Below are 23,194 nucleotides of genomic sequence, written 5' to 3'. Positions count from 1 at the left end.
GTTTACACTGATAGTTGTCCCAACCTGACAAAGAAAGCACCTATGACTACCCATAGTGGCCCCACAAGCTAAGAGGACAATCGCACAAGTTCAAATCTGAAGAATTAATATTCCAAATATGACTTGAGAGCGATTATAAATTAATATATTTAAAATATTTTAGATGCTGAACTATTTTAAAATGAATATTTGTTTTGTAATATTGTGTACAATCAGTTCTAATTAGATTTAATTGAAATGTTCAGCAAAGTTGAATTAATACAAGAATATATACATGTATGTCGAACATGTCATATTTTGGCTCGACACTTGGTAGTTTGTCTCCACTCATTGATGAAACCACCCTGACCTAGCTTCACTAGCCGCTCATCTAAGCCCAGTCTATTTCTTTCTTTGGTCTGAATTTTAATAAATTAAATTGCATTTGCAAATAAAGTGATATTTAGGCCAGCAATATCTTACCACTGGTGATATTCTTGGAATCCAACCTAGATACTCTGAAAGTTAAAGTGCTCAATAAAATGTTGTTATTCAGAAACAAAACCAAATCTTACATAATAATATTTTATCACATTAACAATATACAGTATGGAAAACAAAATTGTGCAATGATAGTTAATAATATGAAGTTTGAACTAGCCTTTTGTAACAGCCAGAACCACTTGTTTCATGTATCTTCAAACTTACGACAAATGAGGATTTCTTGGAAAGTACTAATCATTTAGCGACGATCAAACCATAGAGCATGCACTGAGTGCTTGCTCTCACCTGTCTTAGTTAAAGCTGCAGGATAAGGTTATTAGTCACCAACCAGTTTGTTCAATAAAATATTTTTATTCGTACAAAATAACCAAATAAAATATTTTACACTTAGTTTGGCACTTTTGCAATTAAACTTGAAAAGAAGATATAACAGCACAGCATAAAAACTATTAATAATTTTTGTAATAACTGTCATAGTTTTTGTTTTATTTCATTATTAACATTCTTGAGCTCTTCCTCAAGTTTGGCAAGTTGTTTGGCTGCTTCCTTCTCATTGAGTGACAATTGGTTGTACTTGTCAAGTTTAGTGCCAGTAAATGCCACATCTTCCTTTACCTTCTTCAACTCCTTGTGTAGGCTCTGTATCTCCTCCAGGCTGTATTTTGGCTTCTCTAGCATCTGGGACAGAATAATGTGTTGCAGTTATGCAGTATATAATAAGTGTTTAACACACTGAATACTGAAATAGAGTATTGATTGAGAAAATATGTACACTGTTTATGAAAATCCAGTGTAGCTTAATCATCCGTATTTTGGGACTCCACATAATGATTTTAAAAGTCATTACTTGTGATAAAGTAAATGGTATAATACTGCTGAAGTAATTGCTAGTCAATAAACTATTTACTTTGAAACATCTGCAAAAATTAGGTGATTAAAATCAGTGAACACTTATGGATTTACGGCAGGCCATGCTCGAGCCTTTTATTGCCTAACAGGACAGCAGTTACAAATTCAGTCTCAGTCTTGTAAGAGATGGCAGCTATTACGCTCCTGAGGACTACGAGTTACGAGTGCCTGCTAGAACGTGCAAGCAGCTGTTGATATTCAAGACTGAAAGTATTGATTTTATAATAACAATGTTTTTGGCAGATATGCAAGAGAATTCTCAATATGATGAGATATGCAATTAAGGAGGAGCATTAACACCCAGGGCAAGAAAAATATTTTTGCGGTGTTAACCCATTGGCCACTCAATATTTTTGCGCCTAACCTCCTTATATAAATCTAATTAAATATACGAAAAAAAATACAAGGGTTTAGTAAAACTCTCACAAAACATTCACTTTTATTGCCATTTGGTTGACTTAGCCATTGATTTTTAGCTAATGAAACAGGCTGCAATATATTATAATTTATAAGCACTAAAGTATATAAGATCTTTTTAATTTCGAGAATAATTTTTTAGTACAAAACACAGTTATAATCTATGATGTTTGGTGTAATTGTATAGGAAATTAAATTCTTTAAGTGGAAAATTTTATTTCATTAATTTATCTTACTTTTTTCAAGTTTTACGTAGATTTTTGTAAAATGCGACAAATGTGTTCTTACACAAATCCTAGCAAACATGAAAAAAGCGCAAGGGTACAGTATTATTCAAATTCTTTTTCTGGGGTTAATACATAATTATATGTATAGTATATGATCTTTTGTTTAGTTTTAATACATAAACTTTATTTTTTGAGCACATACTAATGTTTAAAAAATATTTAATAACATATGTCGTCATTACGGTACCGTCTCGTGACGGCCGACGCGCGGTACCAAAATGCAGGTCACGCTGATATTTGTATGGAATTAATACATAATTATATGTATAGTACATGTTCTTTAGTTTAATTTGAATAATATTTGGATTTGGAGGTATTCTCATTGCCTTTCATCTTATTTAAGGTGTTAGAAAATAATTAGTAGTGCATGTTTGGTCCACACAAAACATATTTTCTCTATAAGTATAAAAACTGCATCTCATCATCCACACTTTCTGCTTAACGATTACACAAGCAATTTCTAACAAGTTAATATAAAACCGTTAGCTCTCTATTTTGACTTACATCAAATAAGCAAATATTACATTATAAAATGACAACTAATTCCTTACAAAAAAGGTACTTAAGAAATATTCAACAAGAAGCCTGGAATGAGCAAATGTGAGTATCTAATCACTGCCACTGACTAGCACCTGTCAGAACCAACATGTATTCAATCACTGCCACTGACTAGCACCTGTTAGGACCAACATGTATTCAATCACTACCACTGACTAGCACCTGTCAGAACCAACATGTATTCAATCACTGCCACTGACTAGCACCTGTCAGAACCAACATGTATGTAAAGTGTTTATTTTGCAAGATTGCAATATCTGTTGTATATTACTTTTCATCTTCAAGGCTTTAAAATTAATTTCATAACACACACACACAAAAAAACAATAAATAATAGACGAACATTTACAATGTATTTCACAACTACTGTGGAAGAATTGTGTTTTTCAAAATTTTCATTAAGAAATAAAAAATGGTTGGAAAATAAAATAATATAGTTCTGTTAAAAATTAAAAACGTAAATAGACAATAGACAATTTATTGGCCATTAATAATTTTCAATAAAATTACAATAGGCTTCGTCAAATATTAAGGCTTAAATTACTAGCCTAATCTAAAGTTAAAAATCCTTATGAACGATCTCACAGCTAAAATATTCATTAATATTATAGAAAGGTCTATTTTTTAGCCAAGAATACAATTTATTATTAAAAACTTGACATGGTAAAGTTTGAACAGCATAAGGTAACAAATTGAACATTTTAATGCCTAAGGTTGTATGGTAATTCATGGTTTTACCTAATCTAGCTCTATCTACATTTAACTTATCTTTATTTCTTGTATTATAGTGATGAACATCATTTCTTTTCAAAACCATGTGTGACTTTTTTCTTACATCTACTAATACCTCATAAATATACAGATTTATAACAGTTAAAACACCAATATTTACAAACAAAGGTTTACAATGATCTAACACAGGTGCATCCGCTAAAATTCTCACAGCCTTCTTTTGGATTACTAGCACCTGATCAATGCCTGTACCATTACCCCAAATTATTAAACCATATCTAATAATACTTTCAAAAAATGCAAAGTAGGCCATTTTTATATACCTTTGTGATACTATTTTTTTTAAATTACACAATAAGTAAATAACCCTAGATAATCTCTTGCATACATAATCAATGTGTTGTTTCCAAGATAGCCTTTGTCCACTAATATCCCCAATAACTTAACAAAAACTTCAGATTCAAATATAGGCCTATTAATATTCTTAAGAGTTATTAACATTTGTTTTGTTTTTTCTGCGTTTTTAAATAGAGACCATTTACATTAAACCAGTTAACAGTTTCATTCATTGTAGTCTCTACCAAGTTGTTTAAGTAAAGCAAATTTGTGTGACTATTTAACAAGTGGTATCATCAGCATATATAGTAGTAAAACTAGAGACATTAAAACTTAAATCATTAATAAATATAATAAACAAAACAGGACCCAACACAGATCCCTGTGGCACACCTATATTTATATCAGCCACTTGGGAATAAGCTCCATTAACCATAACAACCTGTTTGCGATTTGCAAGATAGGACCTTAACATGTTCAAATTCTTTGCACGAAACCCATAGAATTCCAATTTGTTCACCAGTATATCAGGTCTAACACAATCAAATGCTTTGCTCAGATCACAAAGTGTGATCTGAGCCCAACAATTATTTTCCAAAGCTAAGAGAACATTATTTACAAGAGTATTTACAGCTTTAACCGTTGAACAATCAGTGCGGTAACCAAATTGACTAGAACTAAATAATTTGAGATTTTCAAAATGAATACATATTTGATGTTTAAGTAATTTCTCAATTACCTTAGACAAGACTGGTACACATGAGATAGGCCTATAATTATTCGGACAATCAAGTGAGCCATTTTTATACACAGGTACAACTTTTGAAAATTTTTAAACATGTTGGAAAAATCCCTTCCAATACACAACAATTAATAGAATATGTCAAAGGCTCAATTATATAATCAATAACAGCTTTAATTAAAATACTACTTAATCCATACACATCTTTAGAATGGGAATTCTAAAGTAAAAGGTAACATACCTGTGAAGCTACGTGCAGCATCTGCAACTCCTTCTCTGCTTGCTCCAATTTGCCTCTGAATACAATCGATTGTGCTGCTATTTCATTGGCTTTTTCATCCAGATATTCTGTTTTACATTTAGCTATTTCCAACTTCCTGAAACATTAAAAATTGTCTGCACTAATAAGGCGGTTGTAAAAGATCGCAAGTACCCGATGGGGTACAAATCATCATGAATGTGTTAATGAGAAAACATTAGCCCAATGACTCAAATCAGTACTAACCTCATGGCCAATTGAGTGAACTTCAGATGAAAGTAATGTAAGTAAAGTAACCACTTTAAGAATAATAAATAGGAAGTTAAAGATTGGCACAATTGTGTCTTTGGCCATGTATGAAATAACAACATTTTATTTGGTGGGATGTATAAGTTAGTGACTTTCAGTTCACAGAGTTAGTTCGTTGTTACTGACTGGGATGTGTAACCAACTTGAGGAAAATTAAGCTGTCATCAAGTTTTAACTAAACAAGGCAAATAACCTAAAGAAATTTTTTTCCCGTAACGGATGTGTAAAGTAAGCATGCTTCTATGAAGCTTTGGCGTAAGTTATTTTGTAACGGCAGAGAATTCTCAAAATGTGATCTGAGACCAGAAACTGTAATTAATTACTGGTTGCAGCAGAAGTACTGAGTGCAGAAAAGATAACAGAATAACAATTTGCAAAATTGCATCATCTCTAGACATTAACAAAAAAAGAGTTGACATCATCCTCCATAACTATTTACTAATGAGAAAGATCTTGGTCTAATGGATTCCGAAAATGCTACAGCTTTTGATAAGCAGTAGCAAATACATAGTTCAGATGATTTTTTGAGGCCGTAAGTCTTAGCTAACGGTCAAGATTTCTGGGACTCTAAAGGAATTTCCCAGTAGATAATTTACTGAGAGGAAGAACAATGGATGAAAATACTACACAAATCTTATCAGACAATTGAAACAAGAAATCTTGGTGAAGAGAAGTGGGAAGATTACCAAGGGAGTTCTGTTGCTGTACAACACTACCATCCACACCGCAAATATTTGATGCATAGCAGTCCTGAAATAGGAGTTGAGGGACTGGATCACCCACTTATGTATAGTCCAGACCTGGTCCCAAGTAGTTTCTTCCTATTCAAAAATCTTAAGAAGGACCACAAGGGGAGACTTGAGGGGGATGGACCAAACAAGAAAGAAATAAGGCTGCTGTAAATACCTATTTTTCAGAAAAAGAAACACTATTATTACAGTGGGTTACTGACAGTGTGAGTGTTGATATACTAGGAACTTTTCAGGAACCTCTCGTAGATCCATATTCTTATTTAAAAAAGTATATCCTTGTTTATAAAACTTTCTGAGAAGAATGTTTAAAATCATTTGGCTTTGTTGCCTTTTACCCATCTTACATTTTGTATGTCTTATGTTTTGTTTTGACATTTTGTTATTATACTACCAAAATAAAAAAAAACTGCAACAACAAATTAAATTTGTCAATATGATTGGAGAGCAAGGATATAGTTGAGTTACTGATGAGGGCAATTCCAGATATTGAGTAGACTTTTAGTTACCATGGTACCAACCATAAGCTATCAGAGCAATTTTTAGATAATCATACAGTAAATATAATCATAACATTTAACATAAATGTCAGGGATCAAAGTAAGCACAACAAACAAGAAGCACATTTACATTCTTGGGGTATATCGTCCACCCAGTGCATCTGTAAACCATACCTTTGCCACTCTGACTACCGTTCTTAACAGGATACCTCATGATAATAGTGGTATTTGCCTAGTCGGTGATCTCAACATAGACAGTTCAAGGAGAGAAAAGTTGGCTCTTGATGACTTCCTTGCTTCGTACGAGATAACGAGACTGAAAACTCCCACCAACGAGAATCTCCAGCAGTTCTAGTTCATCCCATTGACGTGGTCTGCACCAACCTTGACCATAACAGCCTTAAAGTTGACATACTCTGCTCGGGCCTCTCTGACCACACAGGACAACTCACCAAATTAAATATTCTAACTCTACCCAAAAAAACTAACAACATCGACAAGGAGACATCTAAATGCAAAGAACCTCTCAAGTCTAAAAGAATTACTTGCACTACAAACCTGGGAAAGGCTTTACCAGGAACCTCAAGCTGGGGAAAGTTATTCAGAATTGATCAGCACCTTTACGTCAGCTCTTGATATAACATGTCCCTTAAAAACATCAAGGTGTAAGCCTAAATGTCTGAAATTTAAAAATATATCTTACCATGAAGCTGAAGAAGTAAGAAAACTATTTATGATGGCACAAGAAAAATATGTTAAAAGTAACAAGCCAGAAGATAAACTAGATTTCATCCAAAAGAAAAAGGCCTATGACTTAAAACTAAGGGACCTTAGGAGGATGGCGAATGAAGATCATATAAATACAAATAGCAATAAAACCAAAGCCATCTGGGACGTGATCAACAGTGAACGGGCATCCAAAAAACAGTCAGAGACCAGTACATGGGAGCTAAACATGGGGGATGGCACTATAAGCAATATTGACCAAATAGTAAGACTTTTTAATGAATACTTTACATCGATTGCTGAAGAAACACTAAAAAATAACAACCCTCCAAACAGACCCACTAATTTAAACATATCTAAACAAAACCGACTGTTTATTAACTACTTTTCAGTTGACAAACCCGGATGAGGTGCTCAAAATTATTCAGTCTTTAAAATCTTCCTCTTCTGCAGAGCAGATGAAGTTTTCATCAAGGATGGTTAAAACATGCAGTTTACGAACTTTGCCATCCGCTGAGTAATTTAATAAACAAGTCTTTGACTCAGGGAATCTTCCCTTCAAAAATGAAATTATCTAAAGTCTAACCCTTTACATAAAAAAAGGTAGCAAACATGAGCTACAGAATTTCAGGCCTATATCCCTTGTGTCAACATTTTCAAAAGTATTAGAAAAAATTGTACTGAAAAGGCTCTCCTAAACCATTTACTAACCAACAATCTTCTTACAGAAAGACAACATGGTTTTCTAGCTGAAGATCCACCACAACTGCCCTTATTGATTTAATAGAGCACATAATCAATAACATTGAAGAAGGAAACAATGTCACCACTACTTTTCTTGACTTAAGTAAAGCGTTTGACTGTTTGGATCATCATTTGGTCTTGGCTAAAATAAGTTCTTTTGGCATTAAGGTGACGCACTACAATGGTTTAAGAGCTGCTTAAGCGACCGGAAACAAATAGTGACAATACAGCACACAACTAATGGAATAACCAAAACAGCAACGTCCCCAACCACTAACCATGACTCGGGGTGTTCCTCAAGGTTCGGTGCTGGGCCCTGTTTTGTTTATCTTGTTTACCAGTGACTTACCAAATTATATTGACACATACTGCTACCCAGTCCAAGTATGCAGATGACACTGTTCTGACCACCTCTCACAAATCGACAGAGCTTCTTGAAATTGACACCTTCAATTTCCGTTAGCATGGCCCATCAATATTGCTTAGAAAACAACCTAGTTTTTCAATGAATCAAAAACTCAACACATCATATTTGGAAAAAACAAGGACAAAATTACAATCCCACATGACTTTGAAATTTCTTGCTACACAAAACATCTTGGACTGACATTAGATAACTCTCTCTCCTGGAGCTTTCATATTGATTCTTTGTGTCATCAGCTGAGCACAGCAGTGTTTTGCCCTAAGAAGAATAAAATCTGTAAGTACCCCCTGAAGCCACCCGAACAGCTTATCATGCAATATTTGAGAGCAGGCCCGATATGGAATTGTGCTATGGGGAGCATCCTCAAACAACAACCTTCAACAGTCATGGTTCTTCAGAAACGGGCAGTAAGAATAATGGCTGACATTGCACCACGGGACAGCTGCAGAGATGCATACAAAAACCTAGATTTACTGACCATCACATCTCTTTACATACTTGAAGTCATCATGCTTGCTGCTAAGTTAAACTTGCCAAAAAACAATCGTCATGGTCGAACCACAAGACATGGACTTGACTACAACTTACCTGCTCACAGGGCCTCTCTGTTCGCAAAGAAACCCTCATATGCTGGAGCTAGACTATATAATGCTCTAACCTATTGAGCTCAAGACAATTGAAAAAAAAAATCTAAAAAAAAAGGACTGTATTCCTGGCTTGTGAAGAAATCAATTTACACAATCAGTGAATTCCTTGAACATGCAAATAGTCGCAACAACTGTTAAAAACTTACAAGGAACTAAAGGCAATTGATTTCCATTACATTGTATTGATTTTCATTTATATTATTTTGTATTTGACACCTGTTTCTAAACTTGACGTTTATGAATAAAGCTTTCTGTATTCATAACACATTTCGTGTAGACGGTGCATTATATTAATAATAAAACAACTGTAAGGTCTGAACAACACAATGTTTTTGGTATAAATTAAAAGAGAAGATTCCATTGAATATCAAAATATTTTGAGCACTAGTAAATAAACAAAATAAAACAAGGAACAATGTTTTTTTTTCTGAAGTCTCATTAACCCTAGAGTGTCAAAATATATAATATTTGAGTGGTTGGTATGCAAAGCTATAAGAAAGAAACTGTCAACATCAACACTCCAAATGTTTTCTCTATTGCTACAAACTCAAGAGCTTCTAGCGTATTTCAAACAGGCAATTAAGTACATTTTCGGAGACTTACTCTTTTATAATATCCATTTTTTTTTAAATAAATTCATATACGTTACCTGAGGGCTCATTATCCAGTCATAACAAATATACGCAAGAAATAATTGTTGTTTTTAATATTGTTATTTTGGGTCTTCATGAAAAAATACCAAAACCCTGACTACTAGAACAGAAGAATTTTTTCTGAAAGTACAAGAAGTGGCTTTGCTAGATAAAAACAAATCTTGTCTTCCCTCCCATAAACATATACTACTCATTATCAGGAAAAAATAGTTCTATTTAGTTTCTTATAACTTTTTGGTGATTTTGTATATCTTGGGTTTTAAAAGAAATTGAACTTACCATCCCAAAAGGGGGATTGTTAGAAATTCAGTGAGCAGCGTCAAAACAAACGAAATTTAGCTCAGATTTGTTTTTATTTCACATTCTCTACTTTAATCAATATTTTCTGACAAAAAACTATGTATAGTAATATATAATTTGGGAAAGGTATGTATTGATGAATTGAATATTTAAAAAAACAGCTTGTAAAGTGCTCAAAACAGGGTGACGATTTCATTATAATACCAGATTTGTTAAAACTAAATAAAATTCTCTAAATAAAAACAAAGAAACAAACCGATGGAGACTGGTGTTGGTACATTCTAATGCATCAATAACTGAATCTGCTTGCACCTTCAGTCGATGAATTTGTGCCAACTCGTCATCTGCCCACAAGCTATCTACCATGTGCTGTACATTGACAGTCACCAGTTCCTTGCTGTCTAGTGAATGGAAGTTGAACACCTGCACAAACAATTTCCATATTATAATAAAATTCTTTTATTTGTAATTGTCACAAAAAAACAAAACAAAAAGAAATCAAATTAAAGTGACTCTAACTAGGTTAACATTAAAAATAATAAACAACTAGCACAATCTTACAGTAATATTCAGAAAACAATCTTTTAATAATCGGCAACAGCATATATCAGCTGTTTTTATGGGAAAGATAACTGATTGTCATATGAGTTAATTTTAGTAAAGAACTGAGTTCTAAAATAATAAATCTTAAAATAAATGTATTGAATATCAAATATTTGACTCTTAACTATCCTTACTTAAGTAGCCCTGAAATGTGTTTAAATTCTTGTATATCATAAAATACAAAAAGCAACAATGCCTCAAGCTACCGTTTATTCAATTTTTATATTGTTGGCTATTCGCTAAATGCCTTTAGTGTGGGCCATGTCTTGTCACAGTAAATCTGACCTAATTCAGTTCTTTATTGTAAGAACCAACCAGATAAAGATAACTGGATTAAGCAACGTCGAGCGTGGCTGCTGCTTGGATGGGTGACCGCTGAGCGATCCTGTCCTTGCAAGCAGACCGCCTGCCCAACCATTGGTGGTGGTTCGGAAGTCACCTTTAAGCCGTTGGTCCCCAGGTTAAGTGTTAGAGAGGACTTCTTAGTCCTAACTTCGCCTGGCAAAATAAGACATCTTTACTTTACTTTTACTTTATTATACAATTTAAATAAATTTGGTGTTATTATATTTGTGATAAAATTCACTAAAAAATGTTATTCTTCTAATTCTTTACTAAAATCAGTGCTTTTAATATATTCAAAGATAAAAAGTTATATTAGCCACCATTTAAAAAATCTTAAATATAAAATATTTTTTTGTAGTTATTGGCTTTATTACAATTAAAATTTGGTAGGATTTAATTTACTAGTTTTAAGATATTAACATTTTTATAATAAGCACAGACAGGAAAACTAAGCACCAGAGATCTCATGTTTATACAGTGAAATGTGTTTGTAGCAATACATTACATACTTGAGCAATAGTTTGAACTCTCTTTGTCCAGAGAGTTACGGTATAACCTGTATATATTGCCTCAAATGTTTATGGTAACAAAGGTAGTTGCTGAGTTAAATATATTACCTTTAATATTTTTAAAATTGCGGACCATTAAAACTTTTTAACTTTCAATATCTTAAACACCAATTTTACTCAAGAATTAATATTATTTAGAGAATTTTATCACAAATATAATTACAACAAAATTATTTACTTTGAACAAGAAATAACTGAATTAGAGCTGGTTTATTGTGTGACAGGACATGGCCCATATTGATGTTCTCAGTAAATAGTCACCAATACATAATTGAATAAAAAGTAGCTCCAGAATATCCTATGCCTTTCATTTCTTTTTGCGTTTAAGAATTTAAATGCACATCTTTCAGGCTTACCTACGATAGTGTAGTATTCAGGGGTGCACCAAAGGGGGACGAACGGGACCTGTCTCCCCCCCCTACCCCACGAGCATTTTATTTAAAATAATCGATCGCCTAATAGTCTATTTAAAACTAAAAATAACATTTATGTTGGAACTTTGAAATAAATCACAATCTAATACATAAATTCAAATGTTTTATCTATTTGAATTTACTAAATTGACATTGCACATATAATAATTAAAGGTTTCAAAACCCTAATATTTGAATTTCACCGTCACACAGAAATCATGGAAGTGAAGTTAGTTATTCAAATTCAAATTAACTTTATTCATATTATTTGTACAATTACATTTGAATTTATACAAATAAGGAATGGAATCATCTTACATTTTTTATTTTATTATATCCTATGTGTCCATATATTCTCCAAATGAATACAAAGCCTTATCTGTCAAAAATCTTTTAAAATGTTTTTTAAACAATAAATCATTTTCTATGTTAAATAAATTCCTAGGGACTTGGTTTATAAATTTAATACCTGCAGAGCTAGGTTTTTTATAATGAAATTCCAATGCATGTTTATGTACTGCCAATTGATTTCTATTTCTAGTAAAGTAGTTGTGATTTGACCCCAATCGGGGTAATTTGTCAAAATTTGATCTAACCATCATAACAGTTTCCAGTATATACATTCCGAAATTAAATAGTTAAAATTCCTAATTTTGAAAAATACTCTTTCACAGATTCCCCATCCTTTAAGTTCATGATTATCCTAATTGCTTTTTTTTGAAGTTGAAGAATGCATAACAGATTTGAATTACTAGTGGCCCCCCCCGTACAACACAACACCAAAGTTTATATGAGAATGTATGTGGGCATAATAAATGGTTTTCAAAATTTTCAGTTGAGCAATATTCTGACATGGTTTTAAGAGCAAACAATCCGGAAGAAATCTTTTTTTGCAAAGCCAAAATATGTTCGTTCCAAGTTAAGTTATCTCGTCTAGAAGTAATCCTAAAAATTTTAGTGTTAGTTAATTGAGAAAATTTGTATATTGTCTATTGTTATGTTTGGCATAAGTTTTTTTCTATTTTGTTTTGTGCAGAAAGAGATCATATTTGTTTATTAAAGTTTAGTAATAATTTTTACTGCAAAAATAATTATTAATACACATGAGTTTCCGTTTTACCTGCAATTTCTATTTCATTCAAACTTTTACCACAACTATTAAATTAGAGTCATCTGCATATAGACACAGCTTGCTCTGATCCTTTGTCAGAACATTTGGCAAACCCAACATATAAAGTAAGAAAAGAATTGGCCCCAGAATGGAACCCTGTGGCACTCCATGCCTTGATATTTTTAAAGAAGATTTTGCATGAGTGATTTGATTTAATTTGGTTACAAACTGCAAGTCAACATACTGTGGTCTATTTGAAAAATAAGAAGCAAACCAGTTTAATGTAACATCTTTAATACCAATATTTTTTAAAATTTCTATTAATAATTCATGTGATACACTATCAAAGGCCTTGGTAAGATCCATAAAAATGCCAACCACATAATTCCCCTTATCAATATTGTCCACTATGGTTTCAATAAAATCCGTCCCCAGCAGTTATGACAGACTTACCAGCTCTGAAGCCATGCTGTTCTCTGTCCAAATATATTTATTGGGTTTCAAGAAAATCAACTAGTCGTAAATACATTACACGTTTCAAAAATTTTTGAAAAAGTAGACAAAATGGACAAAAGTCGATAATTATTAGGGTCAGTTCTCACTTCCTTTTTTTGAAAACGGTTATAATTTTAGAGATTTTCAGTTTTTCAGGAAAGATTCCAGACACAAAAGAGGAATTTATAACATGAGTCAGGGGCTTGATCAGGTACATTTTAGCTTGCTTGACAATTGGCATTGGAATTCATCGTGGCCTGCTGAATATTTGTTAGGAAATGACATTATAATCTGATTTAATTCTTCCTCACTTACTGGTTGGGTGGTGGAACTTTTTAGCATTAGAAGTTTTAAACGTACCAGTGTTAACAGTGATGTGTGATGACAAGTTTGGTAATATTTCATTATCTACAATGTCAATAAAATGATTGTTAAAAATTTCACAAACTTCCTCTGGTTCAGAATATTCATGGTTTTCATAAATCAATTTAATATGTTTATTAAAATTGTGATAATTTTTTGTTTCATTATTAATTATTTTCCAAGTAGATTTACATACGTTTTCAGAATTTCTAATTTTATTTTCAATATATATTCCTTTTTTGAAGAGTTTAATGTTTTGCTGTAATTTTTTTTTCAACTGTTTTTAATAGCTTATTTAGTGTTCTATCTTTGGTTAATCTTGTAGTTTGACTTTGTGACGTGTGCAGTTTATGGTGAGTTATGGTATAAATAATGTAGAACTGATCACTCTACATTATATAAATTTCAATTCATCAATGTCGTAGCGCGCCGACATTGTACCAATTATACCAATGCCGTACGTCACTCTTGCCTGTTCTGCATAAAAGAATAGCCCATTGAGTAACCTTTTATCTCCGGTGGACTGTTCACTGCACGACCGGACGACACGCTGCGGCAGGTGAACTGATAACAAACAGCTGGTGGATTGATTAGTGAGGAAGCTTGCGAGTGACTGGATTGCGTCGGTGCTGTGTGTGTCTACGAGCCCTTCAGCTTCGCTGGATTTTCGGGAGCCGACTAATAAATGGCCAAGGTGAACTACTACCATATATTTTCCTTAGTTCTCGTCACTCTTACGTGAATTCCAATATACTAATTTTAAAGTTTAAAAACACTACTCAAGATTATAGAATCACTCAACTGAGCCTTTGGAAAAACTGTTAGGGTTTGAATTGAACGTGTAAAGCTAAAACGTGGCATTTACTTTTAATAGTTAATAATCTTACCTAATAATTTGTTTAAAGTATTTGTTTCAAAACCAATTACGCTAACTATGTTGACAACATTTCTAAGAGAAAGAGGTAAACTTATAAATAGTACATATGTTGAGAATTAATGTCACAACTTGAACTGTTATAACTGCAATGTTTTAAATGTTTTAATCGAAGAAAATTAATCTCTTTTATAGTAAAGTAAGTATTTAATTATATAAATACATACAAGTCGCATAAAATACAACCATGATTGACATATATTTTGTAACAGACCGTGTACAGTCCTAATTTGATGTGTCACAGTTTCATGTTAGTACGATACAATAGTTTCCACAACGTTTCTTCTTAATGTATCAATGTTTATTTGTAATAAAAGTCAAGGTAAATTAATTACCTCAAGCTATTAATAATTAGTCTTTGATATCACATTAAAATTTATAAATTCAATTTTGTTATTATACTGCCTATTATGTTAAATCATACTGTGTACATGTAGGGTACTTTAACTGTTTATTATTTTCGACAGTGTTTATTAGCCTTTGATATGAAACAGTCCAAGCTTACAATTCTCATGATTTTATAGCCAGAAATTGCATAAATACAGGTAGATTCATTATCCCCTAGAGTATTGTTGCTTAATTCAGCTGAATATACATTCTAGCATAATATTTTCTTTGCTTCAAACTAACAAAAACCTAATGTGTTTATTTTTAAATGTTTCATTGTTGTTTTTCATTTGTATGTAAATGTCCATTTCAATTGCTACTGAGAACTGTGTTATTATCTGATGTTCTCTGTTGGTTGAACATATTAATCAGGTAATTTAAGTAAGTTAGTTTTAGTAATTTAATTAACTAACTATAAGAAAAATGAACTGATTTTTAATTGATTGGATGATACTACACTTGTCAACTTGGATAATTTCTCTGATTTAAGGTTTTATATGTTCAAATAAAATTAAACCAATTATGTGATATACCTATATACCTATCGATAAGAAGCTTGCTGGGTCCATAACTATTTTGCAGTGAATGTGTTCAAGGGCTTTTTGGGATTTGGTATGGGTACACTTCTGGACTGCGCGCCGGAGCCTGGTGGACTTATTGCCGAGCCGCTAGTGGTACTCCAGCTTGCACTACCCTGACACTGGGATCTGCTCCTAGCCGTGCCGCCTTACACCTACCACTACCGCACCGCGGATCCGCTCGCTCGCCGCCGCGCTCTTTCCGCGCCACGGTCTGGACCGGACGTAGTAGGCCTTTTGTGTTGTGACTCCTAGTTGGTGAGTACACAGACTTGGATTAATTTCACAGAGTGCTCTTATGGATTAGTGAGTCGGACCGCGGACTGATGTCTAATTCTGGACCAGGAGCCTTTGTATTGTGGAAGGAGCCCTTAAAATTTGGTTCAACGCTACCCTCCAGAACGTTAACTGCTCACCTTAGTGCATTATAGTGTATCTTTAGTATATTTACTTGTGTCGTCTATTATTTACATGTCTAGGCCATTTATTGCATGTGTTTATTGTATTTATTATGTATGTTGAATGTTGTTTTGAGGAAGTGGAGCGCTCCCTACCATAAATAGAGTTCATTTAGCCATTTGTAATTCTCTCTAATAAGTGGTAACATTGTATCTTCGCTATATTTGTTGTTGATTATTTTCTGTCTAAAGCATTTACTTACTGTAAGGCTGGATTACTTGTGATAAATGTCATACAATTCCTGCACATAAATAATTAGTTTAATTGCAAACATTTGAGTGTTTTGTTTCTTTTTTGTTCAAGTCCTAGTAACTGGATTTAGATAACCTCGCAATAAGTAAATTAGGGGTCTATATTTTAACCTTATATTCAGAATATTTCAATACAACTATCTGTGTAGTCCAAAGGCCTGGTTGACAAAAAATAGCTTTAGTGTATGGTAGTAGGGAGCCTGATTGGTACTTTCCTTGGAGCAGGGGTACTGTTCCTTGTTGGAGCCCTGCCTGTTACCCTGTCCTACAACAAGGTGGCGCCCTTTCCCTCACCGAGCAACCTTAAAGAAGAAGAAGTACTAATCGTAGGTTACCCTTTACCCTTACGGCGCGCCGTCAAGGACCACCCCCTTTCTCCACTGAGTGATACCGGACATTTGCACAATTCCCCTAGGGGAGAACGAGCAACTTAAACTTATAATTTCCCCGCTTTTTCTTTTTCCAAGTCATAATTGATCCATTTGTCTTTATTAAAATTTACCCTAGACTTGACCAGAGGAAAACTAACATCAAAATAGTACATCAGAATTTTATGAAAAACATTGTATTTAGTGTCTACTGTTGCATTGTAGACTTCCAACCAAGTTTTCATTGCTCAACATATTTTTAAAGATCTCAATGTTTTCTCTTGTATAATTTTCTACAAAACTGTGTTAAGGTCTTAAAAGATGTCTTTTTATATTACTACACACATTAATTTTCAAAAGTTGGGCATTATGATCAGAGAGCTCATTAATAACACCTTCAACCATAAGTGACTTTTTTTTCGGTAAATTTTGTTATAATATTATCAATTGCACTTTCACACAATCCAGGGTAACTCTAGTCGGAAAATTCACCAAGTACTGCATGTTATGTTGCCTTAAAATATTACTTAATCTATCATGACTTTTAGAACAATGCAATACATTTATGTTTATATCCCCAGCTAAAATTACATGCTCATAAGTTTCAGTTAAAATAGTTAAAACAATATCAAGTTTATCCAAAAAGAGGCCATCATAAATTAAACCTGGAGTTCTATACAACCCCACTAATACAAAAGAAAAATCAAAAGCTCGGCAGGAAACAATACAGCATTCAAAACTCTTTATCTATACATAAGTTATTAATTCTAGGAATTACAACTCTCTTAACTTGGTAAGAGTTGCTGCCCAAAATCATAACTCCTCCACCACCACATGTTTGGCGACAATAGTTGGTTATAACAGAATAGTTATTAACTTTAGCAAATTTTTATCTCATCAATTTTTTAGTTTATGTTCACTTTCAACACTATTAGGTCTGGTTTCAACTCTTCAAGAACTATTTCCAAAGAATAATTTCCGCGATAAAAAAGTGTTGGATATTTTGATGTAGAATTTTTATTGTAAGATTTTGCATTTCTTGAATTCAAATTTTTTTTATATATGTTTTTGATCTATTTGAAATATCTACTTTAATGGTGGAAACTGATTTAGGCTTGCTAAAAAAAGGGAGTCATTGTGCTGTTGGTGTGGCGTATATAGTGTTGGTGTGGAGTATGTTGGTTGTGCTAGTGTTGTTTGTGGAGACATATGAACAGTTTGTTACAGATGGACTTAGGAAAGAACTTTGAAATTCAGGAGACACCTTCCCACTCTCCCTCACACTCCCTTCACTTATCACAAAATCGCCCATTTCACTTTCACTGCTCTCACAGATACTTGCTTCAGTTGTTGCTGGAAGTGAAGTTATTTCTTGGGTTGGAGTATGTGAGGAGAAAACAAGTTCACTCTTGTAGGCCTGCGGCTGCGGAGTCGACCAACCTCTCCATACTGGGGAAAGTGGAACTTGGGAGCTTATTTTCCAGTCCATTACTCGCAGTTTCGGTTGAGGGCTGTGGATGGAGTAACCACGAAGACAATCCATGGAACCCTGAATCCGCTCGAGAAATTCATCATGTGACAGTCCCTCTCCTGAGTTTTCTCTGAGAATTTTTTTTGATCATAAAAGAAACTATGGTTACTGTAGCTCCAGTAGCCAATTGAAATTTTGAGAGATTGGAAATCAAGTGTTCAATAGTGATCTCATCTCGAACAGCACCTATTTGGAGAACAAATCAGGTGCTTGAATCCCCTCCTCTCAAAATCCATAGCCAATTGATGAAAGGCCAAATCATAATCAGTTTTCTTTGGCTTGTTTGTAGTACTTGGGTTTAGTAATGAGGCTGTAAATTCCTGCACCATGTCTGTGATTCTGGTACGCAAGATGTGAACTGACACAGTTTAAATCAGAAGGCTTTCCACATTGCTGCTTAAATATCACGGCAACTCCTGCTGTCATGTGGCGATCGTGATCGAAGTCTGCTGAAATTGAATGAGCAAAAGCCACAGAAGCATTCTCTTGATGCTTGACGATAATATCTTTCATATTTGCAACAATTATTTGAAAAGGTTTTTTTCTCTTTTGAGATTTTCACAATCATTGGTGGGTTCCACAGTGCACACTTTATTCTGTAACGAATAGTCAAAATTATTTTTGAAACCAGTTTGTTTCGGAATGTCATAGGCATTTATTTTCCTTGCATATCCTGTTAACTATCAATTGCTTTCCTAAGAAGTTTTAAGTGGATGCCATCTCGATTAAAACATTTTTCAGATAAAGCTTGTCATGTCGCAAAAGAAACATTCTTCATTATTCTGGTTTGCTCATAGTAATGTAGATTTAAATTCATAATTTCCCTCATTTATTCTATGGAATAGGGGTAGATCTTGTCTAAAGGGTATGCCACACAATATAACTCTACAATGCCTATAAGACAGTAAACAGATTTTAAATTAGTGTAAATGGTTTGAGTGCTTCCATTGTAAACATCATTTGCACCTCCCATGATAACTAAAAATTCTTCTGGTGCAAAAGTTATATTTCTTGTTTGGTCAATAATATCCATGAATTTAGCTCCAGTGATACCAACTCATTTACCTTGGAGGTTTTCTCGAGTTTATCATGAATTTTCCTGGCTAGATACCTGCCATGGCTGTCACCAACTATAGTAACATAAGGAGATGGTATTGGTAAAATGTCCTGTTTTAGGGTAACCTGTAGTAGGGGGGGCCTGTTCAGTTTGTATAGCTTTTTCACAGAGTATTTCAGGTTTTGTTTGGTTCTGAGGGTTTTTTAAAGACAAATCATTTTCCCCCGATGTGAGTATTTATGCTATCATAGTCATTATTAGAACTTGGCTGGTTAATAAATGACAACACAATGTCTTTAGGAGTTAAAATTCCATTTTTTATAACATAAGCAATGTAGGATCGTTTTTTAGCACAATCATTTTCAGAAAAATCTGGGATCTTTATGTTCTGAAAGAAGTTCTTGCTGTTGAAATTAAGTAAAATGTAGTCAATTTGCATGTAGAAGATACACCCCACAATCAAATTAATTATTTTTGATTCGGGCCATCAAGTGATATTAAATCAGTTGTTGGTGAGTTCTGAAAATAATGAATAAGTTTCAGAGACACCAGCTTAGCAATTTCAGAGTTACCACTACTTCTCATAGAGTCATAGTGATAATATTTATTTACCACTTTTTCATACACAAGTAGACTCCAATGTGAGCCATTTACTGACTTATAACTATCAACTTCTCCACTGTCCATATTTGGCATTGTTTATAGGGATGAGTAGTATGTCCTTTTCATGTAAGGCAAGGGGATCCAGAAGAAATGATATGTCCTTCAGTTTCAGTTCTTTAATTGCTTCAACTATTGTTGGGTTCATTAAAAGGGGTTCTCTTTATTCCCAATCACTTTAACGGTAAGTACCTGGAAATAAGAATTTATAGTGTCATCTGTTAACCAGGTCTGGCCTAAAATATCCAGTTTTAGATTTGCTGATTTTACCTGTTGTTTTAAACTCTCATTTTCTTTTTGTAGGGCATCATATTTTAACTGTAAGTCCGAAAAATTGGTTTCAGACTTATTGTTGCTATTTTCTAAGGTCTCCTCTTGATTTCTGTAATTTTTTGATAACAAGGGAGATGGATCCTGATGGGCAAAATTTTTTTTTGTGGGTACTTTTTCTGTTGATGTTTTTATTTGCATATTTCAAGTTTCCACCTTTATCCTGCAATGAAGAACTTCTCAGTGTTTTATTTTTAAGTTGTGCTCTTGTTTTAATGAATGGACTAGTTTTTGGGGATTGAAGATTGTTTGTGACATTTTAAATTATATATAGGCTATGTATAATATTAATAAAACAATAAAAAATGTCTATGTAACTGTTTACTATCCAGGGATTTATTTTAATATATTTTATTTAATAATTAATATTTGAATTCACTCTAAAAATTACTTCCAAGAGTAGCAAAATTATTCAGATTCCAAATGGATTTGAACCAGGTATCTTGAGTGTGGAAAGGCAGTCCGCATTGCCAACTGAGCTACACAACCCTATCTAGGTAGGACTGATAAGCTTCACTTCACTCATTCAGCTTTACTACAGATAATACTGGAACCTGTTATCTCTGGAAAACCCCAGCCATTCACTTGTTAATCACTTTCATAAAAATGTCATATCAGCTTTTTAGTGTTATCTTTGATGTTTACTTCTTTGAGCTAATATATTGTCTCATATAGTGTCATTGAAATTGAATGAATATAAAGGTAAATATTAAAATGTATACTTAGTTTTATAGGTTAGTCAATCAGTTAAAACTTTTTTGTCATGTTAAATAAAATAAACTTAGCTCAAAAAGTAACTCCTGATTGCTGAGAACTTAAATCCTATCATAGTCTTGAGTTATACATTAAAAAAATTTCACTACTTTTTATGGTTTTACATTTTAAAAACTAATAATACCAGTCACTATCAAAACAAAACATGCACATATTCATAACCATATCATAACCTATCAATATACTATCAATATATAGTATCAATATAGTAGTTAGTTTTTACTATTTCTATTGGTTTCTACATGTACCCGGTACTTCATGTGATTTACAATCATACGTTACAAAATGCTCCTAAAATTGTACAGGTACAAGTTCCAGTTAATGTTACTGCTAAGAGTTTGAGTTCTTTGTACCAGGAACAACAGTAACCGTGTAAAGTACTTGTACTGATTTAAAATCATACATTACGGAGTGCTCCTTAAATGGTACAGGAACGGTGATAAACGTATAAAGTATATGTATCGTAAAAGTACCTGTAACAGTAACCTACACTAGGTACTTTCGGTTTACGATAACTTGTACTCTTGCAGTAGTCTCAATGTGATTAGTTGTTACAGTGAGTGAGTTGAGCTGAGCTCTGAGCAGTTCTGTACTGTGTTAGTTTGTTGTCATTCATTATCACTATGAGGCAAAACCGCCCTGGGCAGTTATGCGATTGTGTGTTAAAACGAACATACCGGTTACAGTGAATTAACAAAACTTGCTCAATTTAATGTGTTAAAAATTAAACGCTTTAATTAGTGATTTACAAAACTACATCCTCAAAATAATGACTAAATGTTCTATAATGACCACACGGTCAAGAATAAAGTTAGGATTGTAACTTAATTACAGTTTTTGTTCATACTACTCTTAAATTTACATAGCACAATTACAACTACAGTATACATGTTCCTGTCTTGTGTAAACATTTGGTCTTAAGCAGATCACAAGTTCCAGAGTTATGAATTTTTAAAGTTGTAGTTTGGTTGAAAATTGCCAAAAACCGGTTTATTGTTATTAGTTTATTAGTCCAGCAGTGTGATATTCAATGATTTTAGGACCTAAAATTTCCAAAATTACTCAGTGGATGGCTCCCAGACTCCCCCTGCTAAAATGGGAGATTTCCATTCTACAATGTTCCGGACACCCCCCCCCCCCCTAAGAGAACATTTCTTTCTGGGTCCGACACGGGTAGTAACAAATATTTGATGTTCAATAATTTATTTTAAATCTGGTGTTTTAGGATTTATTTTTTTACTAAAATTGAGTCATAAGACAATCAGATGTCTGAACATTACTGTAAGATTGTGCTAGTTCTTTATTACTTAATAGGGAACAACAGTTAACCTAGTTAAAGTAACCTTTACTTCGTTTTTGAACAGTTGTTTTGAATAAAGGTAGCCTTACTGTAAATAAGGTAGTTTGTTATTATTAATTAAGAAGTTTGTTTTTGTTTGTTATTGTTGGCAAGGACATTTATTATTGTTCATACACTTTTTTACAATATGTCTATCAGCTTTTTATTTATTTAGATAAAACAAGTTACTTAACAACACATCTCAATTTACTTCATCGCTTTAAATAAACGAACACGGATCTGAGTACAATAAGCATAATATATTCTGGAACTACCCTCTATTAACTGTTGTATTGTTGTCTATTTACTGAGAAGCTCAGTGTGGGCCATGTCTTGTCGCAGTAAATATGTTCTAAATAATATATTTATTATTCAATTTAAATAACTTTGGCCTCACTAGATTAGTGATAGAATCTTCTAAAAAATGTTTTTCTCGTAATTCTTGACTAAAATTAGTGTTTTTTGAGATATTTAAAGTTAATAAGTTTTAATGGCCACCATTTTGAAAGTATTAACCCATTGACCTTGTATCACGGAACCGTTCCGTGACAAGTACAGCACCATCTAAATAATTTTTTTTAACTCCTTTTTCAACCAAATGTTAAATTAGACTAATATTGTTGTAACACATAAGAAAAACTGCAATACTATAATTAATTGAAATTTAAATGAATAATAAGTTACTATAAGAATATTAGTGTACTAAAAGAGAAAATAATCAATATTCTTGCAATTTTCAGTATTTAGAAAAAAACATTTATTCTGACAAACTATGCATATATATGCACATATTCTAGTATTGCTAGGTAGAGAAATACATTTCAAATAAAATAAAAGCAACAATGGGGTATT

General features: G+C 33.0%; 1 protein-coding gene across 2 annotated transcripts in view; it reads right to left on the bottom strand.

The window, feature by feature from the left end:
* Nucleotides 1–814: 814 nt before the first annotated feature.
* The window catches only part of LOC124362788, a 33,833-nt gene continuing 11,453 nt past the window's right edge, over nt 815–23,194 (bottom strand). For both annotated transcript variants that reach the window (XM_046817576.1, XM_046817575.1), the window contains exons 4-6: nt 10,032–10,198; nt 4,706–4,841; nt 815–1,161 (exon numbers count right to left, since the gene is read on the bottom strand). In XM_046817576.1, the coding sequence (XP_046673532.1) occupies nt 955–1,161; nt 4,706–4,841; nt 10,032–10,198 (510 nt within the window). In that variant the 3' untranslated portion in view covers nt 815–954. The remainder of the gene's footprint in view (nt 1,162–4,705; nt 4,842–10,031; nt 10,199–23,194) is intronic.

Source organism: Homalodisca vitripennis, chromosome 5 (assembly GCF_021130785.1).
Source record: "Homalodisca vitripennis isolate AUS2020 chromosome 5, UT_GWSS_2.1, whole genome shotgun sequence".
NCBI classification, from domain to species: Eukaryota; Metazoa; Arthropoda; class Insecta; order Hemiptera; family Cicadellidae; genus Homalodisca; species Homalodisca vitripennis.
The sequence above is the reverse complement of the archived record's forward strand: the minus strand, read 5'-3'. Positions and strand labels throughout refer to the sequence as shown.